The sequence below is a fragment of the Mya arenaria genome, chromosome 13 (assembly GCF_026914265.1).
Source record: "Mya arenaria isolate MELC-2E11 chromosome 13, ASM2691426v1".
Lineage (NCBI taxonomy): Eukaryota > Metazoa > Mollusca > Bivalvia > Myida > Myidae > Mya > Mya arenaria.
In genome coordinates this window covers 57,761,219-57,785,551 of record NC_069134.1, presented here as the reverse complement: position 1 = coordinate 57,785,551, position 24,333 = coordinate 57,761,219, and the positions used below count along the sequence as shown (strand labels likewise).

Sequence of the window (24,333 nt, the reverse complement as noted above, 5' to 3'; positions counted from 1 at the left end):
TCTCAAGAACAATGTATGTTGAGAAATTGAACTAATCCTAAGACCGTACGACGAAATTTTCTCTTTTTGTTAAAGTGACACTCTTCAATTCAAAATCAATACAAACACATGTATAACAAACATTCATTTTGAGTGAGTAGCCCTAAACTTCTTACTAAATAATGCATTTAAGGAAACTATTATTTACTGATAACAATATTATAGCCGTTTATTTAAAAGCTGAAAACGCAAAAAAATATTAAACGACTGATGAATGCTAAAAGATTTACTGCAATATACTAAAGTCCCTTAAAGTAGAAATACCGTGTTTTTTGTACATTTCTTTCAAATTAAACCCGATATCTTTTATAAGCACCATTGTTTTCTACAGACATTAATCGGTTTTTTTTGTATATTAAAACAATTGTATTAAATGTTTTAAATCTTAATTGGGACTAATAGTACATCTTTAACCTGCGTATAGTTAAGGCTACGCCGCAAGGGCACCCCAAGACAACATTTCTGTTGGATCTGTATTTTACTTTGGTAAACTGCTTTGTTCAATTAATGTTTATAAGGGCCATGAAAAATTAGTGTCAAGATGAATTGTCATAATCAATTAATTATATTCATATTAATATTCATATACAAGTAAATATAATGGAAATTTTTGGGACAGACATCGTAGCCAAACATTTTACGAAGTCCTTGTTTAACAACATTTCATTTCTAAGGCCTTACATATACTAAACTAAAACATCGGTTCAGTCGAAACAAAGTAAGGCAAAGTCGTCGGGACCTCTGGAAATACTTCGAGATAACGAACATTCGAGGAAACCGACAAACAAATAATGTCTCACTAAGCCCAACATATTCGATACCAAATCGACATTACCAGAATATTGAGAAATGGTCGAAATAGCGAGTTTTTATTGTATATGTTTATTCTATACATGTTTTTCAATGTATGTAATACGTGTATTGATCTTATATTAATAAAAACAACACATGTATAGATTGGGAAAGTCTGTCAATGACCAAAGCTATACCGCTGTGGTCCAGCACGAATAAATTGGTCACAAAGAAATCGGCAAAACGTCAGGGGCCACAACTTGGGGACGAACACTCATGCGAAGGTAGAAGTACTTCGCGATATGTATGTTTCTCTTCTATTGGGCGTCATGTTTCGTCGTCAGAGACAAACCTTGGGGGTACGTACACTCATGTGGACGTCTGAGTTATTCAGGGTCGTTATGCCTTGCATTTCGCTATCATGCTTTGTCATCAGGTATATGTCTCAAAGCGGAAGTACCGTTGTTGAATGGAAATCATACTATAAAGGGGCGCCCGCATTTTGTATTGGTTCAGATATAACACAATTTATATCGAATAAAAAGTGAACAAACTACTATATGTACTTCATGGCGCAGAGAATAACAACCAGAACACCCGTGGACCATGACTGATGGATTTATGTTTCGAAAAACCTGTATATTTTTGTCATATTCACAAATACACATCAGGCAGTATTACATACTTACACGTCTTGTAGATCGCATATAATTAAGTATTATCGATGCTAAACTGTTTATTCTATGGAGGTTAACTAGAGGCAAGTGTTATGGATGCTATACTGTCTATGCTAAAATAATTGTCATAAACAGAACATCGAGAAACGTTCGACATAGCGAGTTTTGACTGTATAAGTTTCTGTTAAAAACAAAATGTTTCTTACATGCTTCCAATGTATGTAATGCGTATATAGCTCCAATATTAATAAAGAACACATGTGTATATAAGGAATGACTGTCAATGACCAAAGAATACTGCCGTGATGCAGCACGAACACAAAGGTCACAAAGAAAGCGGCAGAAACTGACTGCCAAGGGACACAACTAAGGGACGTAAACTCATGCGATGATCGGAGTACGTCGTGATATGTATGTTTCTCTTCTATTGAGTGTCATGCTTCGTCTTCAGAGACATACATGGGGACGTGCACTCATGTGGGCGTCTGAGTTCTCCAGGATCTTTATGCTTTTCTTTTCCGTATTATGCTTCGTCGTCAGGTACAATGTCTCAAAGCGAAAGTACCGTTGTTGAATGGAAATCATACTATTAAGGTGCGCCCGCATGTTATATGGTTCAGATATTACACAATTTATATCGGATAAAAAGTGAACAAAATACTATATGTATTTCATGGCGCAGAGGATAACAACAAGAACACCGGTGGACCATGACTAATGGATTCATGTTTCGAAAAACCTGTATATTTTTGTCATATTCACAAATACACATAAGGCAGTGTTACATACTTACAAGTCTAGTAGATCGCATATAATTGATTATTATCGATGTTAAACTTGATATTCTATGGAGGTTAACTAGAGGCAAGTGTTATGGATGTTATAATATCTATGCCTTGGCTGGTACAAGCCACTAACAATTATGCATATATAAAGCTTATGAAATATAGGTAAACTCGTACTAGACACATACTATAGATGATATTCATTATGCTAAATACTGCTGAAATTGACTTGTACTAGCGAATAATTTTGAATGTTGTTTTGTTTATGCTGTGAAGGTTAACTCGAACAAGCCAATTAATATTTTGAATGCTGTTATGTTTATGATGCTGTGAAGTTTGATTCGTAATAGCTAGAGATTGAAAATCGGACCAAAGTCATAATCGATCATCGAAAATAATCGGACGAGCCATTTCGATCAATCATCGATTAAATAATCGAAACGGAACAAGTGAATATATTACAAATATATCCAAAATTATATTGGTTTGTACATACATGTCTTTAAATGAATAAACATATTACAATCAGTTATGTTTTATATCTTGTTTTGTTATACATTCCAGGTTACAATTGATAATTTAGTAAAATGTTTTTAGGAGATAACTTAATTCTAAAATAAGTGAGAATAAAAACTTATTTTTTCCACACTACAAGTATATACCAGACAGTAGTTTTATATTTATTAAAAATATCAACCATAAACTGATGAATTATTTACGTAATTATCAGCATTTTCATAACTTTAAAATTTGGCTACGAAGTATTACATAGTGATTTGAAAAAAAAAATATTTAGATACTTCAGACTACGTTTACCTTTGTTCGCATAGGAATTCCCGCACATGCGGCATATAGCTGTTTACATTATCAGGTTTGTTTTAACAGGTGGTCCTCCTTCTACTTTCTTGCGAAAGTCAAAGAATTTCCAAACTACCGACCGGGTTGTCCCGGGAAAATCATACAGAATATCGACACGTTCGTCCATGGGAGCTGACATTTTGAAACGGATGTTGCGAGAGTTAGCTCCCCTGATTTCTAATTGCCGTATAACTCCGTATAAGTCCGAACCGTTTCCCGTTTTAAAGAAAATTAGTACATACACAACACGGTTACTTCCCTTTGCCGTACATTAGCGATAATCGATTATGGAATAATGAAATCGATTATCGCCGACCTCGGACACAAATAATCGATTTTCGACAATGCTCTATTATCGTTTTTCCCTAGTAATAGCCATGTATTTTTTGTATTCATGTTGTAATATTTAAGATATTGATTTAAACGCGGTCTAGCCAATTACTAATACGGATACTGTTATGTTTATGCTTTAGCCAATTACTATTATGGGTGCTGTAACGTTAAAAGGCCTAGTTTAAGGAATTTTTATGCATGATAATCCCCTGCTGTGCATCTCCTGCTAATTGCACTGGTGTCACAGTATGGGCAAATTTCCTGTGTATTTGTTTATTGGCTCAGGGCCATTTAGGGTCCATTTCTTTAATAAAACTTTCAAAACTGCACAGCAGGATACTCAGATTGGAGATCTGATAAGAGGGATCAAGGCGAGTAGATTTAGATCAACATATTTTTTGTGTTTACTTTTTTTTGTGGGGGGGGGGGGGGTCGAGTGTCACTTATAAAAGGCTTAAACTAGGCCTTTAAGCTATGGAGGATAAATCCGTCCAGCCAATTATTTATATGGATGCTATAATGCTTATGCTTTGCAGGTTAACTCGTTCTAACTAATCATTAATATAGATGATATCATGCTTATGCTTTGGAGAATAACTCGTTTTAACTAATTATTAATATGGATGTTATCATGCTTATGCTTTAGAGATTAACTCGTTCTAACTCATCAATAGTATAGATGCTATCATGCTTATGCTGTGGAGGTGACCTCGTTCCAGCCAGCTTATTTTATGTATGCTGTAATGTTATGCTATAGAGTTTAACTCGTCAAATAGCTTTTTTAAATTGCTAAGTGCTGCTCTAACAGTGCCTCTGCTTATCATGTGTTATTTTGAAAAAAAACTGTTTATTTATTTAATCTTATCAACGTATTATGGATTTGTACATTTGTAAACATATCCGTTAACATTTTAATAGCTTAAGATATTTGATGTTTTTGTTAAATATATGAAAAGAACTCGACGATTTCTCTTTGTTATTTATTATACAAAATAAACAAAGTAAACAAAACATCATTCTTTATAATTTATTTTTTGGATTCGTGTTTGCTTTGGTTTTATCTATATTTCACAGTGTGAATAAAGTTTTTTCAGTTTTAATGGGAGATGAATATTAGAAAAACTTTAAATTGTTCGAAAAACTTTAAATTGTAAAAGTTGTTGAACTCCAAGTCACATTTAGTATTTTTGCTTTACCCTTGCGATATATTGTACCTTGATAATATCTTCTGATAACCGCCACAGTCTCAAAGATGGACTCAAGGCGCTAAAAATTTCTCTGGCGTTTTCGACTTCAGAAAATACTGGTTTTCTCTTACAAACGTCTTCATTGTACTTAATTATAAACATACATTCTTTTTGGAAAACAGCAACGAGCCAAGCAGATTTTGTTTTCATTTTAAACATAGCGTCGAAGCAAAACAGAAACTATACGAGAGACACAGCATTGCATGATCAGAAATAGAGATTACATATATGTTGTATTTAAAACAAAAGGATCAAAGCCGAACAAACACTCAATAAGAGACAGGAGGTACCACATTACAACAAATAGCAAAACAGCAAAATTACATTGATATCAAAATAAAGTAATTATTTCATGGCATTTTGAACAAACAACTGTTAAAATGTTATTCTTAAAATCTTAAACAAAATGATAAATTATCATCAATAGTAATCCAAAATTACAGACTTACATCTATCGTCTGATGTCATGATACTTCAATATATCAATGTTGTTCGTTTGGAGTAAGGGTTAAAGCATGTGATACAATAACATACTTTGGAACTAAATAATATCGTCGAATATTGTTTTAAAGCTGTATACACAATTCATAATATACGCTAACAATGAATAAAGCAGCACAATTGATGATGATTGAACTATCCATAGAGGGGCCACTTATCAACGATGGTATAGTACGATCGCTCTTTCGAATATTCTATTTTCGGCTGTAACGAAATATTATTTTTAACAAGTAGCACGGCTGGAAATATTATTCTATGATTTTTTTACATTAACAAGTTGAATTTTACTTAATTTCGGACACTCGCTAAGTTTTAAATTCTCTAACGATGTTTTAGAACGTTTTTCGAAAAGATGGCCCCATTGTCAAAGTCAAGTTGCTACAAATGTCAAATTCGAAATAACACACACTCTAGACGAGGAAAATGTCTTGTAACATTAGATCCATTACTTACACCAACAAGGAAATATTCACATGGACTTTGTCTTTTTTGAAGAGCAAGTTAATGTGTTTTGGTAACGTTTGAACCTATTATAACAGCCCAACGTTGTCCTTCTGTAAATGTTGTCATAACCCCAGGACTGGTTTTTTAAGCATACGGTAAAAGATCTTCTGTTTAAAAAAACAATTACAACAAATGATAAGTCAATATACACAACCTCAAATTATTTATATTTAGCATGTGGTTGTAAAGAGTGCTTTTGGGTTTGTTCATGCAACATGTACGCACTAATTTATAACATCCGCGTGTACAGGATTCGCTATTCCCAAAGACGAATACACATTGCCACTAGAAGTGTTATAACGATATTTGTGCCGACATGACTTGCGCTACATTCAATATCGCCTTCATACGTCGTGAAGAAGGCGTGCGTCTGACCTCCACAACCTTCAAACTGGGCTGATGCCAACATTATATCGTTTGCAAACTGAGCCATTTCGGATGTGCAGCTGCCGGAAGGTTGGACGCTCAGGCAGGAAACATAGGTAGATAATGCGCTGAAACCAAACATACACCGTAAGACAGTTTCAGGGGTAAACAATTTAAGTTTACTCCTGTTTAAAATACGCAATAAACTTAAAGTTTTGATATATTTTTCTCCCAACTATCAAAAGATAAGACATTTATCATTTTTCCGGAACACGTATTAGCATACACATTAATTGTCAAATATTGTATCGATTACAATAATCAATCGTTTGATATCTCATACACGCGATCAATACCTTAATTTTAATTAATACTTTACCTGCAGTACGATATCTTATAGTTAGCATAGTCTTGTGGAACAAGATAGTCTATTGCAGCGCTTGTAATGGCCGTAGTCAGAACTGAAAAGCACTGGTCATCAAAGAGTTGAGATCCTCAGTGGGTCAACATTCCAGTAGTAACTGCAAAATACAGACTGCAGTTTGTATCTCAAAACAAAACCAACATAGTTGCATTGTAAAAAGTGGGGATTCCGATTTTAATTTTCGAACAAATACTTATCAGATACTGCGATCAAAACAAAATATACTGGTATGTATAATGTTGCCTTACGATCCGTGTTGGCGCACATGGCTCTATACTCCATTTTGACCACGCTTGGGTCAAAATAGAAGTTTTGGTCAATCTGATAGCAGTCCCCAACTGCTTCCGTAAAACATTTTATGTTACACTCGACGCTGAAATAAGTATATCATATTACTGTTTACATCATGAATAAGTAGGTGATAAGTAACACACTATGTGTTGCAAAGTAAATCACGTACAATGGGAACTATTTACTGTGGAACGAAAAAGGTTTAATAATGTCAACTCTTTGCCAATATTTCAGACGCCAATTTAAAATCTAGCTTTCTGTTCATGGGTAACTACTTTTAAATAATTTAACATCGCATATTTGGGGGAAGAAAGCCAAGATGACCTCGTGATGTTTATAAAAATCTACAGCATCTAAAAGTTTGTTTGTGACAATAACCTTATGCCAGTGCCTCATCTGTTGTGGCGAGTTTTTGTTTTATGGTAAATGTCTCTTATATGTTTTTATAGTGGTTTTTCTTTTTTACTAGATATATCTGCTGTATGTACAAAACAAACATACTTTCCACAAATACTCGAAAGTTGGTCATAATACAATTATACACGATGAACTTTCATTTCAAATGTTACCACACGATACATTTCCCTTGTAATGGAGTCTAAATATAAATATTGCTTCAGTTTATACACTTCAAACTCAATTTAAGACCACACTTTGTAATGGTTATATCTTTTATATCTTTAATTATGACCAAACACAACGGCGTTAGACGTAACATTTTAAGCTTTGTTATAAAAAGTATGCACCTTTTTACTAATTGTGTGATCAACTTTGGAAACATTGATGTCCATCCTATTTGTGGGCTAATGAAAATCCCTGCCGTCTTTTAAAAGGAGATGAGGAGTTGACATGACATAAATATTGTTTTATTATTAAATATCCTCCCTTGGTCGCATTAAATGACGTTAGCAATGCAGGTTTATAATACCACTAATATGTAGGAAACGAGCTGTGTTTTCAAAATTTAGTCTTGAAATGCATTCTAAGTCCATTTAGAAGAGGAATCTGTTTTGAGCTTGTTTTATTGGCTAACAAAGCTTGACCATAAAGGGCTAGAGTGACTTAAGTGTTATTCCAAAGGTCCAGTAGGACCAAATACAGAGGTGTCATTCACACTTTTCTGACTATGACACGTTCGGACACGTGTAAGGATCCTCTATAAAGGATCATATCGTGCACCTATTAACATGTAATGAGAAAGTATTTGTACTGGTTGAGGACAGAAAGCATTTCTCTAATAAACATATAAACACGTATATTGACCTTTCGATTTTAGTGCAATTGGCATGTTTCCCCTTAAATGAGTTATAATCACTTGTTTTTTATCATCTTTTATAGTGTTTTTTCATAAACACTTTTTATTACCCCGCTTACAAGGCTGAAATAAATAAATTTAAGTTTGGATGCTGTTTCTTTTTGTTGAATTTTTTTTCCAAAAAACAAGGAATACAATTAACTGTGCTAAATTATTTAAAAGTTAAGGAATAACACTATTCCAAATGAGATAGAACGAATCACATTTTAAAGAGTATATTTGGTAATTTAAATCTCAAGTAAATAGTCCTGACATGTTGTTTGTATCATTTAAATAGAATGACCGAATTAGTCTTTACATAAATTATTCTTTACTTCGTAAAATATGTTAAAAGATTATTTACGTTCAGTTTCCATGATGGAGAAATGCGTAATTGAACTTTAGAGGAGACTGTGGTTTTCAAATTTATGCTTTTATCTATTTGTTTAACTAGTTTATATCTATTAACCAACGTTGTTTGTTCGATGATTTCATTTCACATCCATCCTATAATACATATAAATGCTTAAGCGTTTCGTCAGCAGTGCGGTGTTTACAGACCATCGTCTGTAAAATTGAGTCCTGAGGAGCCATTCATATTATCATAAAAGCATATTTGAACAAGCAAATGAGTTATAAAATATTATTTGATTTTGTTTGAAATCAGATTATGACATATTGTTAATTATAAATATCAAGGTTGCTTATAAAATCCAATTGAAACTTGATTATGCCTCTTTGCCTCTGCATGACTCATTTTTGCAAGGACGTCATGGTTGCTAGTTTAACATGATTAGTAAAGCTGTTCGATTGTACCGTACTAAAACAAGTGAATAATAAGATTGAGTTATTACCTGATTGGCTGCTCGTTTTTGTCGAGTCCCAAAGTCACTGTGAAGATTTTGAGCGCGGTCAACATTGCGTGGATTTCTCATGGCCGAATGTCTATCGGTCATTTGGACGTCAGTCTGCATACCCAGTGCATGGCTGACGATCGTGCAGATCAATACATGCATGATGAATAGCATCGCCATGTCTGGGTGTCTTCTATAAAGATCATAAGATAATATAATTTGAGTAAAGGGTATTAAACGGAGCTAATCTTAACCGATCTATCATCCAATTTAATTATAACTGTTATGCTTGGAATGCTTTCTCGGTGACGTTTGATGTTGATAATTTTTAAATAACTTATTCAATGCACACTGTTAACAACGCTATCCAATTGTAAAAGTAATTGGTAAAGTCCTTTAACATGTGACTTGCTCAATCGACCCAAATACGATTGAGCAGAAATAAACGTCAGTAGAAAAAAAGAGACATAAACATTATATACAGGTAATGGCACACATATATAGTTGACCCAGTGAGATAGTCAATCCATATTTGCTGGCAGTCAATCAAACCTGTGAAAGAAACTGTCTTTACAAACCCAGAGCTCATTTAATAAGATATTGATACACACATCAAATATGCAAAGACAATTATTAAATCTTTGAAATTGTATATTACGAATATCATGGAGATATATATTTGAAACAATTTCAATAAGATTAAAGACAAAGGAGTAAAGATGAATCTATGAAAAGTTGTAGCATTTTGTACTCTGAATTGTATTCCTCTGTCTTTCGAAAAAGATTAGATCTCTAATCGTATTGAAGGCTTACCTATTACTTTATTAGTATTTGTTTTATTGTTAAGATTCCTCAAGTTAATTCATACTTGATAAGATTTATCTTTAAAAAAAATACGATTTTTTTTTTCTTTATTCAGGATTTTTAGGATTAGAGTAAGGTTTGTGCACATAAACAGGTTTAAACCCCTCGTAATTTAACATTGTATTGACGGTTCCAAGTCCTTGATAAACATACCTGTTTTTATATAGTATATATGTACTGTGTTGTTTGTGGAGTTTTGTGCTGTTGTTTTAGTTTCTTGTTTGTGATATTTGTTTGTTTGATTATTCTATGTCTTTGGCATTTACACTGTGCCATTAAACGAGGTTTATATTTAAACTTTGGCTACTGAGTTTGTTTCTGTAGTTTTTCACATAAGTATGTGAATGGAAAACCTTTGTACAACGAAGGTAAACAAGTGTCATTTAGAATCTTATAAAAGTCAGCTGAAATGCAGCGTGGTTGAACAAGTTCCAAATTTATTTCTGCTCAAACATTCTTCTTAATTTGGCACTGCTTTTTACAACTTATTTAACATTTGTGAGTTATGTCAAAATTAGTAAAAGCTTGCTCCATTATATGATATATTGTTCGGATTAAATGAGCTTTTGAATATGCCTAATAGGTTTACTTTTTTTAAACATAACCTGCATACTTCTGAAAATATAAACAATTCACACAAATGCTCCTTGGAATCTCCATGAAACGGTCACCAACATAATATTTACTTTTTACTTTATTTGATATGCATTCAGAAATAATCAAAAATATTGTCATCAAACTCGTACTATTTAGAATAATTTAATTTTTAACCTTTAAACCTGAATTCCAAAAGATAAATCCTCACGAAATTAACAAAAAATAAGTAAAACACAGAAAATTCAAATTAAATTAACAAAGCATATCACATCGTAATTATCCGAGTCGTCCTAAAGATAAAATAAATGCTGCCCTGTTTTGCATGTTTATGACGTATTTTTATTCAATCGACCCGTTTTCGGAAAATCAGCTAAATCAGCCAAAGAACGATTTCGTCGCCATAATTATATATAATGCATTCTTATTCTAAAGGTTTATTGACACACTTCAGAAAGGAAATGTTTGAACGATAAGAACATTGGGTTAGGGACGAAACTGTTGTATATGCTCCTGTATTTGATATACTTAAATCTCCTTACCATGGTCTTTAAAACAATACTTAAATAGTGAAATCCATAAAATGCTATTTACAATAAAACAAATTTGTAATTTGCACGGGTAAGCGATTTGTTTTGTTGTTTTGTATTGGTCCTTCGCCAAGGACAATGCAGTTACTGTTTTCCGCGTTGAGTTAAACAAGATCTAATCATCCTCTACATCCTTCCTATCAATTGCGATACGTATAAACGTATATATGAATTAATTCAATGCACTATACAACCATGGTTTTATCAATACTATTGATCATGTCGCAATACATGTATCTAGACATTGATATCATTTAATACCACTTACGCGGGATTTATTCATATGGGTACTAGTATATGCCGTTCAATAAACACAAAGTGCTGTTAAGGACATTCGAGTATATAAAAATGGATTGGAAAGGCCAACAATTTTAACATTAACAATAAGATTTCTAGGTACATGATTTGTAAAAGTAAAACACATTTGTTGCCATATATTTAGATTTCATGAAAAGTTGAGCAAAATTTACAAACGAATATTTTATCAGAGATTTAATACAATTCCGTTTGCATTAATACAAAAGTGTCTTTCAACAATATAATTATTATATATAATACAATATAATATATTCTTATATCAAATATTATCAATACAATATTATGGCTTCTTGTTGATATCATTTGCAAATAACACAATTAATTGTATTGTGTACACTAGAGGAAACATATGCCAAATTATATTGAATACAAAGACCTGCTTACTTTAACAAATGTAAAAAAGTAGCTTTATTTGTGAAACATTTAATACGTAATGTCTGTCAACCAGCATAAATTTCTTTCATTTTGTCTAATTTATGCAATCATGTTGAGTCTCATTAAACCATTTCTTTTTATGATACGTATATTTATACAACGCCAATTCATTGTGTATTTCTTTAATGCTGAAAAACCTATTTCTAAATTACTATGAGCTCTTTTTTTCCATGGTAAGACACATATTTAATACAGATACAGCTATTTAAAACATACACAATTATACACAACCATTCTAATTTCCACCACTCTAAATAATGTCATCCTACTGCGTATGAGTATTCTAAAGCTTTTATTGACACTGGTGTCCAATCTGTTTTTGTCCTCATGTTGTCATGTATGACCTTGTTATTATAACGATGTATTGTATTGTATTGTATTGTATTGTATAGGTTCTTATTTGCCTAATTCAAAATTGAATATTGTATAAATTAATACGAAATAAAATGTCTTCTTATTTACAAACTTACAATCTAAAGTATCGCTTTCTTATCAACAAAGGATGTGACGGTCATGTTATCCACTTTAAGTACATATACAAAATATTGTTATGGTTGCTCATATATATTTAGGACGTTAACTTCATAAAACAATATACGCCATGACATTCAAACGTTCATTTTACTATACGGTTATAAAACACGAATTATAAACTACCGCCCGTAGATTTCTTAAATAAAACATAATGATTATTTATTATTCAAACATCTTTTAAAATAATACAGTAGCTGTTTTGTTTCGAAATGTTGAAAATGTGTTTAAGGCAGAAAGTATTGTTTGTATTTTTCTATAAATGTGAAAAGCTCATGCAGCGCAATCGAATTTTCTTTTTGTCTGTATTTGTTCAGTCCCAATAAACAAAACTTCACTAGCTCGTAAAAGTTGCAGTTTAACATTAAAACCATGTTCATGAGGCCCAATCCAGTTTAAATAAGCAAAATACATTGTTTAAAGTTACCAAATTTAAAAGAATGTATAAAACTGTTTTATTTACTTAAGAAGAAAATCTACTCTAAAACATGCTGCTTTATAATGTTTTCAAGCAATGTTTAAAATACTTTACCAAGCAGATAAGTGTCACAATTATGAAACAATGTTAGTAGGCCTTTTATGAACTTACTTTTTATTTTGCAACTTTCGTCTCATACCATTACATCTGTAAAGGCAAATCCTCACTTGTCTTAGAGCGGCGCTAAGTATGTGGATGAAAATCCTGCTTTTAATTCTAATGTGTTTTGATATTGAATTCAATGGATTTATAAAGCATATGATTTGTGTCAAATATTAAAAATATTAATTTTAATTAGGGAGTTTGTTGCCACGGAGCTGTTTAATTGAAAAATATTTAAAACGGCTAATATTTTTAACTATATACAAACTTTTGTTTTGTTTTGATCATTGATGTTAAATGACTCGAATATGTATCTTGACCCTTTAATGTGCACCCGTCCGCCCGATACCTTGTGTGATGAAAACCTTGGACATTGTGTGACATATTGGTATTAAACTAGGCATCTTTTGTCGGTAACCTTAAAAATGGAATGTGTGGTAAATGTTGACCAAAATTATGGCCTTTTATTATTTCCCATAGATATTGTTTGAAACTTCCTGTGAGTCACAAGCTTGGGAGGTTAAACTTCACTTTGTTTTACAAATGGTCGGATTTCATGTTGAGTGATGGCAACAATATTAATGTTAATTAATCAAATGTGACTTGAAAACTTTAAGTCTTTAAACATAGGTTTTATACAAAGAGTATAGTTCAAGGATAAGTATCGAACCACTTATACATCTTTAAAGGATTTGCTTAAATATTTTACAGATGAGCAAACACCTGAAAATGACAGCAAAGGAATGAAGTTTAAATGCATCCTTTTTACCTAAAGTCATCTCAATTAGTTTAAGAAACAAACTGGCAACAAACTATATCATCGAGTGCGATATCAACTACATGATCACATATTTAAAATGTTTAAGGATTCAAATGTGAACATATTTCAGAAAAATATGATACAAATCAATACCAACATTTCATAATAGGTTGGCTTATTTTCTTCAGCGTTGACATAGACAACACATTTTAAAAAAAAGGTATTTGATTTTTTTAAAGAAAATATTACAGTTGCATAGTTGATCAATATGAATGGAAGAATGTCATCCTAGCCAATTATTATGGACGCTATAATGCTTAGTCGTCCTAGCCAATTATTATTTTGGATGAAGAATATTTTGTAATATTTATGCTATGAGTATTAACTCGTATGAGCCAGTTACTAGTCATTATTCTTTTAAAAAGCCTGTTAAAAATATGTTTTCGCTTGGCAAAGTCTAGTAAAATATGTATTATTCTTGTTTGTACGAACTAGCATGGTTCAGTTATGTGCTGTCAACCCATCAAGTATTCGATTGTATATCATGAAAATCAATCACAAACGTCTTAAACCATTTATTGAGAAGGCAGCTAAAGATCGAACACATATCCCAACCAGGTGTGACCACCTGAAAACTGCACTCTTGCAGATATATCGTTTTTACATGTTTTTATTATATCCTTTGTCTTGTAATGAGCTCATTATTTGCGTAAATGTCTGAAAAGCAGTGAAACAAGACATCTGACAAAATATCAGATCGCAGTGTCTTATATTTAAGTTCGAAAATTGATATTTATGTCTGCAGACGTCAGTAACACTTTTACAAAAATGATTTTTTCGGCAGTTTTCCACACCTGTGAGATCTGTTCTATTGTAAATCATCTGATTAGACTAAATAGAAAGCATTGATACCAAAACCAGCTGACTAAAACTTTAAAAGGCGAAACTGTCAAATTTGTGTGAGTGCAGCTTTAAATCAGTAAAAAATCCTTAAACCCAACACAATCTATTGAAAAAGTTATACCATTGTTTTCGAAGTACGATTTTATGTACTTAACCATACACATCATCTGTGAAAAAAGAACTTGGACTTGGATTGAGAATGGGCGTGGTCATTAAGTAGGTTAGGTAAATGAAACAATTTCCCGTTGTCCTTTCAGAAGGTTTTAAACATTGTTAATGCTCGGGCAACATTTAGCTGAGCACAGTCTCCTTCGAAGGATCCCTTAAAGGCCTAGTTTAAGGTATGTTTTGCATGACCATCCCCTGCTGCTCATCTTCTGCTAATTGCACTGATGTCACAGTAGGGCGCAATTTCCTGTTTGTTTATCTAGGGCCAATAATAAAACCTCCAAAACTGCACAGCAGGATATTGAAATCGGAGATCGGATAAGACAATTATGCAATACAAATAAGATCAATACACAGAGTCTGTGTACATTAAAGGTTGTTTTTTTTTTTTTTTTTTTGGGGGGGGGGTGTCTCTTATAGAAGGATTAAACTAGGCCTTTAATGTCAAACACATAATTAACATGAGCCTTGGAATGGACTCAACATAATGTTATTGATGCCTTCTTATACAATTATCAAGCCAGAACCTTCTGTTGTACATTGATTTCCCATTGTCTGCGTCAGGTGATGTTGACCGAGAAAACAACGGTTACGGTTGGGTAATACACTACAGAGTGTCTGTACTTAGAAGGCATTCATAACATAATGTTGAGTCCATTTCAAGGCTCATGAGCATTATATGTTATGTTCTGACTTTAAGGAGTCCTTCGAAGGAGCCTGTGCTCAGCTAAATGTTGCCCGAGCATAACATATGTTTAAAACCTGATGTGTAGCCAAAGGGCGGTTGTTTACCTTACCACTTTAATGACCACGCTCTTTACACAAAGCAGGTGCAAGTTCGTTCTTTAGCTTACGAAAATAAGTACAATACATATCATCGTACGTAGAAAACAATGATATACTTTTTTCATTGATTTTGTTGGTTTTAAGGTTGTTATCACTTTTTTTTATTAAAGCTGCACTGTTACTGACTGACTTTTTTAAGTTTAAGTCATATAAGATGATTCACAATAGAACAGATCTCAATGGTTTGAAAAATGCCATTTTTCATTTTTCTGAAATGTTTTAGCCATAAATATCAATTTTCGAAAGTAAACAACCACTGGTATCTGTTCTTTTGCCAGAAATCCAGTATTACTGGTTTTTAGATATTCACGCTAATAATTGGCTCATTCCAAGACAAAAAAAATATAAAAAAAGTTGTCTGTGAGAGAGCAGCTTTAAGCTGGTCACACCTGGTTAGACTAAGTCCACAGTGTTTGATTGATTTTTTAATTATATGTTTTCAAAATTAATGATTCAAGAAGTTTGTAATTCAGTTTCATATTAACAATCGTACAATTGATGGGTTAACAGCACATGGTAGAAAAAATGTGCATCCAGTACATAATGCTGATATCTGACTAATGTGGTAAAAACTATCAATCTTGATTTAACACATATTTTCTGTGGTGTAATTTGCGTCATTTATTTGTGGTATAAGAGTATTTCAGTATGTGTTTTTTGTTTGATCTCGTAATTAAACAATTAATATCAGTTTGCAATACAAGTTTATATTTACGCAATTTTTACCGTTCATGCTTATTTCAATCAATTAATTCAGCATACATAAAGTTGTTTTATATACGTTATAATACTCTATTTCGAATATGGCATATCATTCATGTGGTCTTTACAGATTACAAAGAACAGTCACGGTGTTTTACTTCTGAAAATAATTATTACATTCTCAATTTGAAATTGCGTGTTGGTGTAAATTGTTTCAAAGAAAATTAACATTCTACGAAAAACATTTTTTCATAAAGGCTGTTAAAAAGTTAAACACCATGATGCACTGACATCAAGCATCGAATGATGAATCGTCCAATTGTTTGCGGTTTACTTCACGAAGCAATTCAAAGTTTAAAACAAAGCAATTCAAAGTTTAAACAAAACAAATCCGGGTTTTGAGATAAACAACTTACGGAATTCCATAAAATCCTCCAAAATCGTTGCAAGCCAATGAATGTTCGCCAAAGCCAAAAGTATGATGTATGGATTAACCGAGCCATGCTATTTAGAACATAAAAAGAGATACAAAAGAGTTTGAGATAGTGAAAAACAATTGTCAAAACATGGAAAACAGTGAGTTACTAAGCCTTTTGTGTGTAGCGTCGCTCACACTGCTTGTGCATGCGGCACCAAGTCGGAGTGTTACTGACGACATTGCCATTCTGAAAGAGAGAATAGACAGACAGACGCTTGCCTTAACCACTCTGAGGGCAAAAGTCGGCGACCTGGAACAGAGCTTCAGTCAATCACTTAGTTTAACATCACAGTTTATTGAAGATGTGACCCAACAGCTTACAGCTAGGTCAACTAGTGTTGCCTTCTTCGCGCGTCTTGACAAAAGCTACGAGAATATTGGCGCATGGGTGACGATTGTGTTTAAAACGGTGGTTACCAACGAGGGTGGGGCATACGATGGAACAACGGGTGTATTCACCGCACCAGTGAATGGCACTTACGTGTTTAATTCAAATATCATGGCGAAAGCAGGAAAGTCTATTGAAACATCGCTCAAGGTAAATGACATCAACAAACTGTACCTTTATTCAGGAGGAACAGCCAGTTTCTATGGCCCTGGCAGCAATATGGCGGTTCTGAATCTGAACTCTGGGGATAAAGTTAAGATGGTGAAACATGGGCCTTGGGGATTGGAGCCATTCTACATTCATGCTACCTGGAGTACTTTTTCTGGCTTTCTACTCAAACCAAGCTTATAAAATCCAAATGTGTTTGAAAGGAAACATTGGTTTTATATTGTTTTCAATTGTTTTATAATTATGTTAATTGTTACTATAAATAAAAATGTGCAATTTGGAATATAGGCTGTAATACTATTTCAAGTGTGCACTAGCTTTTTAATATAATTTTCAAAATAATCAGATTCTTCTTGTCACGCATTATTACAGGTTTACTTCATTTGTGTTTTGATACATGTTTGATACATCGTATTGAATTAAGTCAGGTAAATAATCTATTTTATTTCAACGTGTATATAACAATTTAGCATTTAAATTAAAAACATTATATTTAATAAACATCGATATATCTAGTGTGACAATTATAGTTCTGTATCTTTGCTAATGCTTCTTTTAACAATGCTGTTTTAATGCTGTTTTTTAAAATGTCATACTTTTGAATGCTGATATGAAAAGATGATTTTTAAGTATTTAACATTCATACTAGCTCTATTCTTGTGCTATTACACTGTCATGCCACCATCTCTGTGATACCTTCGCGCATATTGTAAGTTGTTTTTAATTGTTTATGAATGTTGGTACATTTTAAACTGAATCAATGTTATGTTATGTGATGTTATGTTTCACACTTTTCAAGTAATTCTGTAAGCATTAGCGTGTTATTATTTGCACGTGTTCCTTATTGCTTGTTTTATAAAATCAAATCTTTGTTATCAAAAGTAATAGCTGTAGATGTACTTCTCACATAAGGCATGTGTTTTTTTTTCTACAATAAATGTTAACATTGAAATGTGTTCTTCGCTGTTTATTTAAAGTAACCATATTATTTTTGAAAAGGTTAGTTTGATAGGGTTTTTATGAGTAGACATAAGTGTTAAAGTATACCGACATTTTTATTAAACAACATTGTTTGGCCTTGGAAGGTTCCAGACAGTGCATTTTACGTCCGATTTCATTTAGGCAAAGGAACACAAATGCTCCCCTGAAATTTGTTTTACATTCTAAGTCAAGAAGGGCGCCATTCTCATTGTTTGTGGCGAGTGGTCTTGTTCATGTTATACATCCTTACAACGCCTGCTCTCAAATCCTATATTGCAACTATTGTAAGCTATCTATCTGGTCTAATGATTGGTCGTTACTGCTGGAGTTCACCAACTTCAAACAACATACCTGGATTGTATTAGGAAATTTAGACCCCTTTAAACAAGGACATCACTTTCGACATGAGTATAACCTTTGTCAAGGATTATTTATATTTAGTAATACGATCTTCATTCACTTCTCCTGATTTTAGACCAATAACGTGACATAAACATGATTGCCACGAACAAAACCATGGGATCGCGATGAACAAACTTGCGAAGGGAGACGGGCAGTCGAAAGAGCAGCATGCGCCTGCAAGTCGTACGCATCGGAACACCAAAAACGGAGTTCTGCTGTGAAAGAGGTTTACGTTTGACTGCTGAAAATTAATCAGATGTTATGATCTGTTATTTTAAATGTGTGCTACCTTACAACATATCGGCGTCTAATTGAGCACCTTCATTTAAAAAAAAAAACCATGCATGGATCTTATTTGTTATATTTCGGATATTTGCAGCTGCATTCTCACAGATTTACAACTTTTTTTTATTTATTTTTTTGTCTCGGAAGAGCATTTTTTTGCGTAAATATCTGCAAATCAATGATAAAAGATTGCTGACAAATCTCAGATCACAGATCTTTATAGTTTCGTTCGAAAATTAATGATTTATGGTTTAAACCGTTACAAACGGTTTAAGGAAACGCAATCAAACGCGAAAAACATCAATTTTTGAACTTAGATGTAAAAATCTGCGATCTCTTTTTGTCAGCAGTCTTATATAACCGGTTTCCATTCATTTTCCCCAAAAAATAGCCAAATTTGTTAGCAGTCAATACCATATTCCACAAAATAATATATACGTTTTGAAATCCTCATTTGTTCAATTGAGCAATTCATTCAGTAACAAATTCCACATATAAACTTTTTATGCTTATCGCATTCGTCATTGAACTAATGTCAAAATGTCAGCCAATTTACAGGGCTATGAATTGTGATGTGCAATTCACAATTCCTATGTGAAACAACTTCGGAAGTATATGGAAAGTTTACAATGTCAAAAGGCTTTACGTTTAACTATGGTGCAAGTAAATCGAGCATTAATTTAAATTAGCGATAAAATTAATGACTTTACTCTTTAATCTTAGTCATGTATGCACTAATACAATCCACTAGCATTCGATTTAAACTTAGTTATACAAATACACGTAAAACCGTACAAATAATTAATACTATTATTTAAAATGTTACAAACAACTTCTTGCTAGAATACATACGTGGTTGATTTCGATGGAAAATGGCCGAATGACATCCCACTCAGAGTGCTCTTTATGATGGGTTGTTTTTATTAAGAAAAAAGAACCCGTAAAATCACGTCAAAGTGCTTACCCAGAAAGCGAAAGCCCAAAATAGTAATGTGTATGTTTATGATTCAACACAATTTCGTTAAACAAATGATGGGACACGTTTTCATATATTCATGCTAACAGACATGTTTACCTTAAATATTAAGTATTCAAATCGATACATCATCCTCGATTATTTTATAATTGACCAAAAATAGGTTTTATTATTTCTACTGACCCACTAAAACCCCCACACATATTCCCGATGGCGTGCTTGCTGGAACGCTTGGACTCGCTGGAGTAGAAAAATAATATATTATAAATAACATTTTATTTAACCATTTATAGTTTTTGACATGATTATTAATATATCATACAAGTTATGTTTCGTTTTTTTTTTTAAACATTTGGGACTGTATTCAATATTTTATGACAAACTAAAGTACGTTTCTGTCATGAATGAATTTAAATTGAATACAAACATCAATTCCACATTATAGATGATTTATACAGATTACTAATGATAACTGACTTTGAAATTGACGAAGTAGCTTACAACAGATAAGATTGTGGTAGTAATGTTTTGTACATTACTGAATCTCGTCCTATTTATTTCAGGACCAATCGTTGTTGAAGCGGCAAAGGCCAATAAGAAGGGTAAGACCGTTAAAGTGGACTTCGGTCGAGTACGTGGAATTTATAACGTCACTTCAAGAGCATATTCGTTCCGAGGAATTCCCTATGCCAGTCCTCCAGTTGGCAATTTGCGTTGAAGACCACCATTCCCGGTTAACAGCACCAACAAAAACTGCTGGCGCGGACGCCTTAACGCTAGAAAATTTGGCAGCCCGTGTTTGCAGAGAAACCCCCTTTCACTGCCAACACGACGATTGGAAACGAGAATTGGCTCTATTTGAACGTCTGGACGCCCTCTCTTAGCAAGATATTGGTTACGCGCCAACAGAGCAGCTGGCTCGTGACCATGATGTTGTCTATGTCAGCATCAACTACAGACTGAACGCGTTTGGATTTATGTGGCTGGACATGCTGCGCGTTGGTTCGCATACTAACACCTCCGGAAATTACGGGTTCATGGATATGCTAACAGGACTGCATTGGATGCAAAACAACATTCGCCAGTTTGGTGGAGACCCGAATCAGGTAATCATCGTTAGACATTGGTAAAGCTGAAACCTCTCTGTTTGATGTGCAAACATTTTATATCGCACGATTTAAAAGAAAATGAAAGCATAACTTCCCTTTCCGTTTTAATTTCCTCGCCGTCTTTTTCTAATACTAAATACATTTCTTTTTAGGTAACGAGTTCCGATGGGACGGCCATTTACGCTTTGCTTGCTTCACCGCTCGGCCGCGGACTTTTCCATAAGGCCTGGACGATCAGTGGATCGCCAGTCATGAATAAGACGGCTGCGGAAGCGGATGCGGATAACCAAGTTTTTGTACATAATACCGGATGTCAAGACGCGGACTGCTTGTACACTCTGACACCAGAACATGTGCTTGCCAGCGTGCCATGGGAGGAGTTCCCGTACTGGGCGATGAGCGATCTCACTGGAATCCCAGCTAAAGATCGCTTTAATGACGCTCTTCCGGTTGTCGATGGTATTTCATATTTTTACCTCCAAAAAACACCATACCATATATTAAAAATATTAAGAACCCTTTTTGTATTATGTACCTATGGACTTTATTTACGTTATCAGAGTATGGGTAGAGTTAAAAATTGAGACATGTGCAAAAATGTGTGATTCACACATGTTCGTCACACAGGTTTGAGCACAACATAATGAATTCACTTGCATCTTGGATGCAACCTAGACAGTAGATTTAAGTTCAACTGAACGCTCTTATATCTAGATCAAGCCGTTAGATAAACTTGAAACGTAGTTAATCAAAGGATGATAAATCAAGGCATACATTTAAGTGTTCTATCTATCATTGACTCTCATCTACGTTAATATAAAGACAAATTTAATCAGTTCAAAATTAATGAAATAATTGTAACTTAATATTGTAAAGCATTTAGAAATTACGTTTATATTGATTATCTTTCTTTAAAACGCAATAAAAAAGCGCGATGGAAAGTCCAAGTATAAAATTTCAAAAGTCGCTACTTGCATTTAATATGGCGGCTCTCATGGGCTTGAGAAATACTTCATTTCTCCAATATTTACATGGATAAATTGGCATTCATTCGATTTAATGACTTGACTCATATGACCGTTTTAATGTGTTTGTTTATAAATATCCCAAAATGTTCGACTGAGTTGCTTTAAATGTTTTTGTTAACGTTGTGTACCAAGTCTATGTGTGCCAGTATATTATTTTCAAATTCGTTGAGGAGAGTGCAATAAAGTTTGCGACCGTTTTTTTCCAGGTTATGTTTTACCAAAAGCTCCTCTTGAAGCGTATACAGCAAAAATAGGAAGCGACGTGCTTTTGTCATTGGTTAGTTGTTTTACTTGTTGTTTTTTCAATCCTTATGGCAAATTAACCACCTTGGAAAAATTGTAAAGCTAGTTTATCGATTTAAACGTTTATGATGTCATGCTCTGTATCAAATGAAATGTCATGTTAAACTGAACCACAATGTGATATTAAGGTACCACATCCCATGAAGTAAGTTTAGAGTCTAGTCCGCAAGCGGTCACAAACTGGACATGGAAAGATAACAAGTATCAGGCCTATGTCCGCCATGCGTTACTCCCCTTTGGACACGCCATAGCAGAGACCGCGCTTTAGCTCTACCTAGAAAACGTGCACACTCCAGAATTTCAACTCGCTAGTCTAGTGACAGACCTCAGAGTGACGTGTGGAAGCGAATATCTGGCTCTAGTAATGGCAACTTCTTTTACGTCCCCGGTGTTCAGATACATAGCAGAATATGCTCCCTCTGCTCCAATGAAGGCGTTTTGGGTAACGCTTCCCGCGAGATACGCCTTTCACGGCATCGACGCTTTCTATAAAACATTGGGACTCATGATTGACAACAAGACAGACGCAGACAGGCAGTGGGAGGTCAACGTGCAGCAGAAAATTTTAAGTTTCATGCGTAATGGGAGTCCTTTTACAGCCGACTGGGGAATGTTTCCCGGCCAAACGGCAGTGCTAAGTCAGAACACAACAGTTACGGCTGGGTACCACACTGCAGAGTGTCTCTTCTGGTTAAAGAACGGGTTCTTCTCCTACTCGTGGATTAATTGAGATCGAACCAAATTTGTTTTTACACTGCTCCGATTACCGTTACCTGCATCTGAAATGACATGAATTAATTACAATAAAACATAAGAATTTTTCAAATTGTTAAAACTACGACTAATTATATTAATAGAAAACATGGAATTTACATGAAAAAAAAAATTGCCGGAAAACGTTTTAAATTATTTGTTCAATTTAGCTGATCCTATTGTAAATTGTTTATAGTCAGAAATAAATTCAACAAAGGAGTTCTATATTCTTTTCGAAATCGTCATGGAACAGACGTCACAAACGTCAACCATATCCTAACAAATGTGACGTGTTGACGTGTCCACTGTTTTTTTACACCAAAAGTTTTACACCCGTCACATTCGGAACCGCTCGGTCTTGTTCCATCGAAAACAAACTCGGATGTATATGAACTGTTTTCAGTCAAAAATCTTTAAATATAATTACTCTGCAAGTCCATCGCGTAGTGTTTAAAGTTAGCTGGGTAACTTTATGACCTTACTCTTGGGAATCTTATTTTGTATGCACATATAGAATTCAAGTACAAACAACTTGAACAAATATATACAAAATATACATTGAAACACTAAAAAAAGTAATTCAATTATTATAAGGTTTTACGAACTTCTTATACATACCGACATACATAGGAGATTGTTCTCGATGGAAAATTATCAAGAAGTTTCGAATGACACCCTTCAGACTGGTCTTCATAATGCGTTCTTGTTAAGAAAGATTTACGTACGATCGCGTAAGGCTGCCTTTTTAATTCCAAAATCATGCAATTTCATGCTAATTTTTGCCAAGTAACGTTTATTTTAGCGAACTCGTATTCAGCATATAATACCATGATCTGGAGCTCTTGCAATATATTTTTATTGAGTCTATATGCATTATTATTGATATTACATAATCAGCAGAATTGCTATAATACATGAATTAACAAGTTTCAAATATTAGGGTAGATGAATGATATTTGCATGATATTTAAACATTACCTAAAATATAAGTAATAAGATAAATTCATAGAATTCAATAGAGTAATTTTCACATGCAAATAAACAGAAATATTATGAACATTAAGGCCAGACTTGTTTTGATACAGCACCACGTCTATGTGATGTGCGGTCGATATAATAAGGCATGCTACAACTGTTTCAAAACGACTATCACAAAACAATAAGACTTATAGCAAAGCTGAATACTCAAATGTTTCAAATTATTCA

The 24,333-nt window shown here is 33.5% G+C and overlaps 3 protein-coding genes across 3 annotated transcripts in view; 2 read left to right on the top strand and 1 right to left on the bottom strand.

Annotated features, from left to right (window-relative positions):
• Positions 1-3,159, bottom strand: part of LOC128213867 (uncharacterized) — a 29,448-nt gene extending 26,289 nt beyond the window's left edge. Inside the window, exon 1 of the mRNA XM_052919937.1 lies at positions 3,110-3,159. Coding sequence (XP_052775897.1) covers positions 3,110-3,144 — 35 coding nt within the window. The 5' untranslated portion in view covers positions 3,145-3,159. The remainder of the gene's footprint in view (positions 1-3,109) is intronic.
• Positions 3,160-16,635: 13,476 nt separating this feature from the next.
• LOC128214753 (heavy metal-binding protein HIP-like) lies at positions 16,636-18,242 on the top strand. Its single transcript, XM_052921387.1, has one exon. The coding sequence runs from the start codon at positions 16,823-16,825 to the stop codon at positions 17,471-17,473; it is 651 nt and encodes a 216-aa protein (XP_052777347.1). The 5' UTR covers positions 16,636-16,822; the 3' UTR covers positions 17,474-18,242.
• Positions 18,243-18,798: 556 nt separating this feature from the next.
• Positions 18,799-23,104, top strand: LOC128215420 (carboxylesterase 3A-like). Its single transcript, XM_052922105.1, has 5 exons — positions 18,799-18,856; positions 20,498-20,565; positions 20,819-21,040; positions 21,196-21,502; positions 22,671-23,104. The coding sequence occupies exons 1-5, from the start codon at positions 18,799-18,801 to the stop codon at positions 23,102-23,104; spliced, it is 1,089 nt and encodes a 362-aa protein (XP_052778065.1).
• The last annotated feature ends 1,229 nt before the right edge of the window (positions 23,105-24,333 follow it).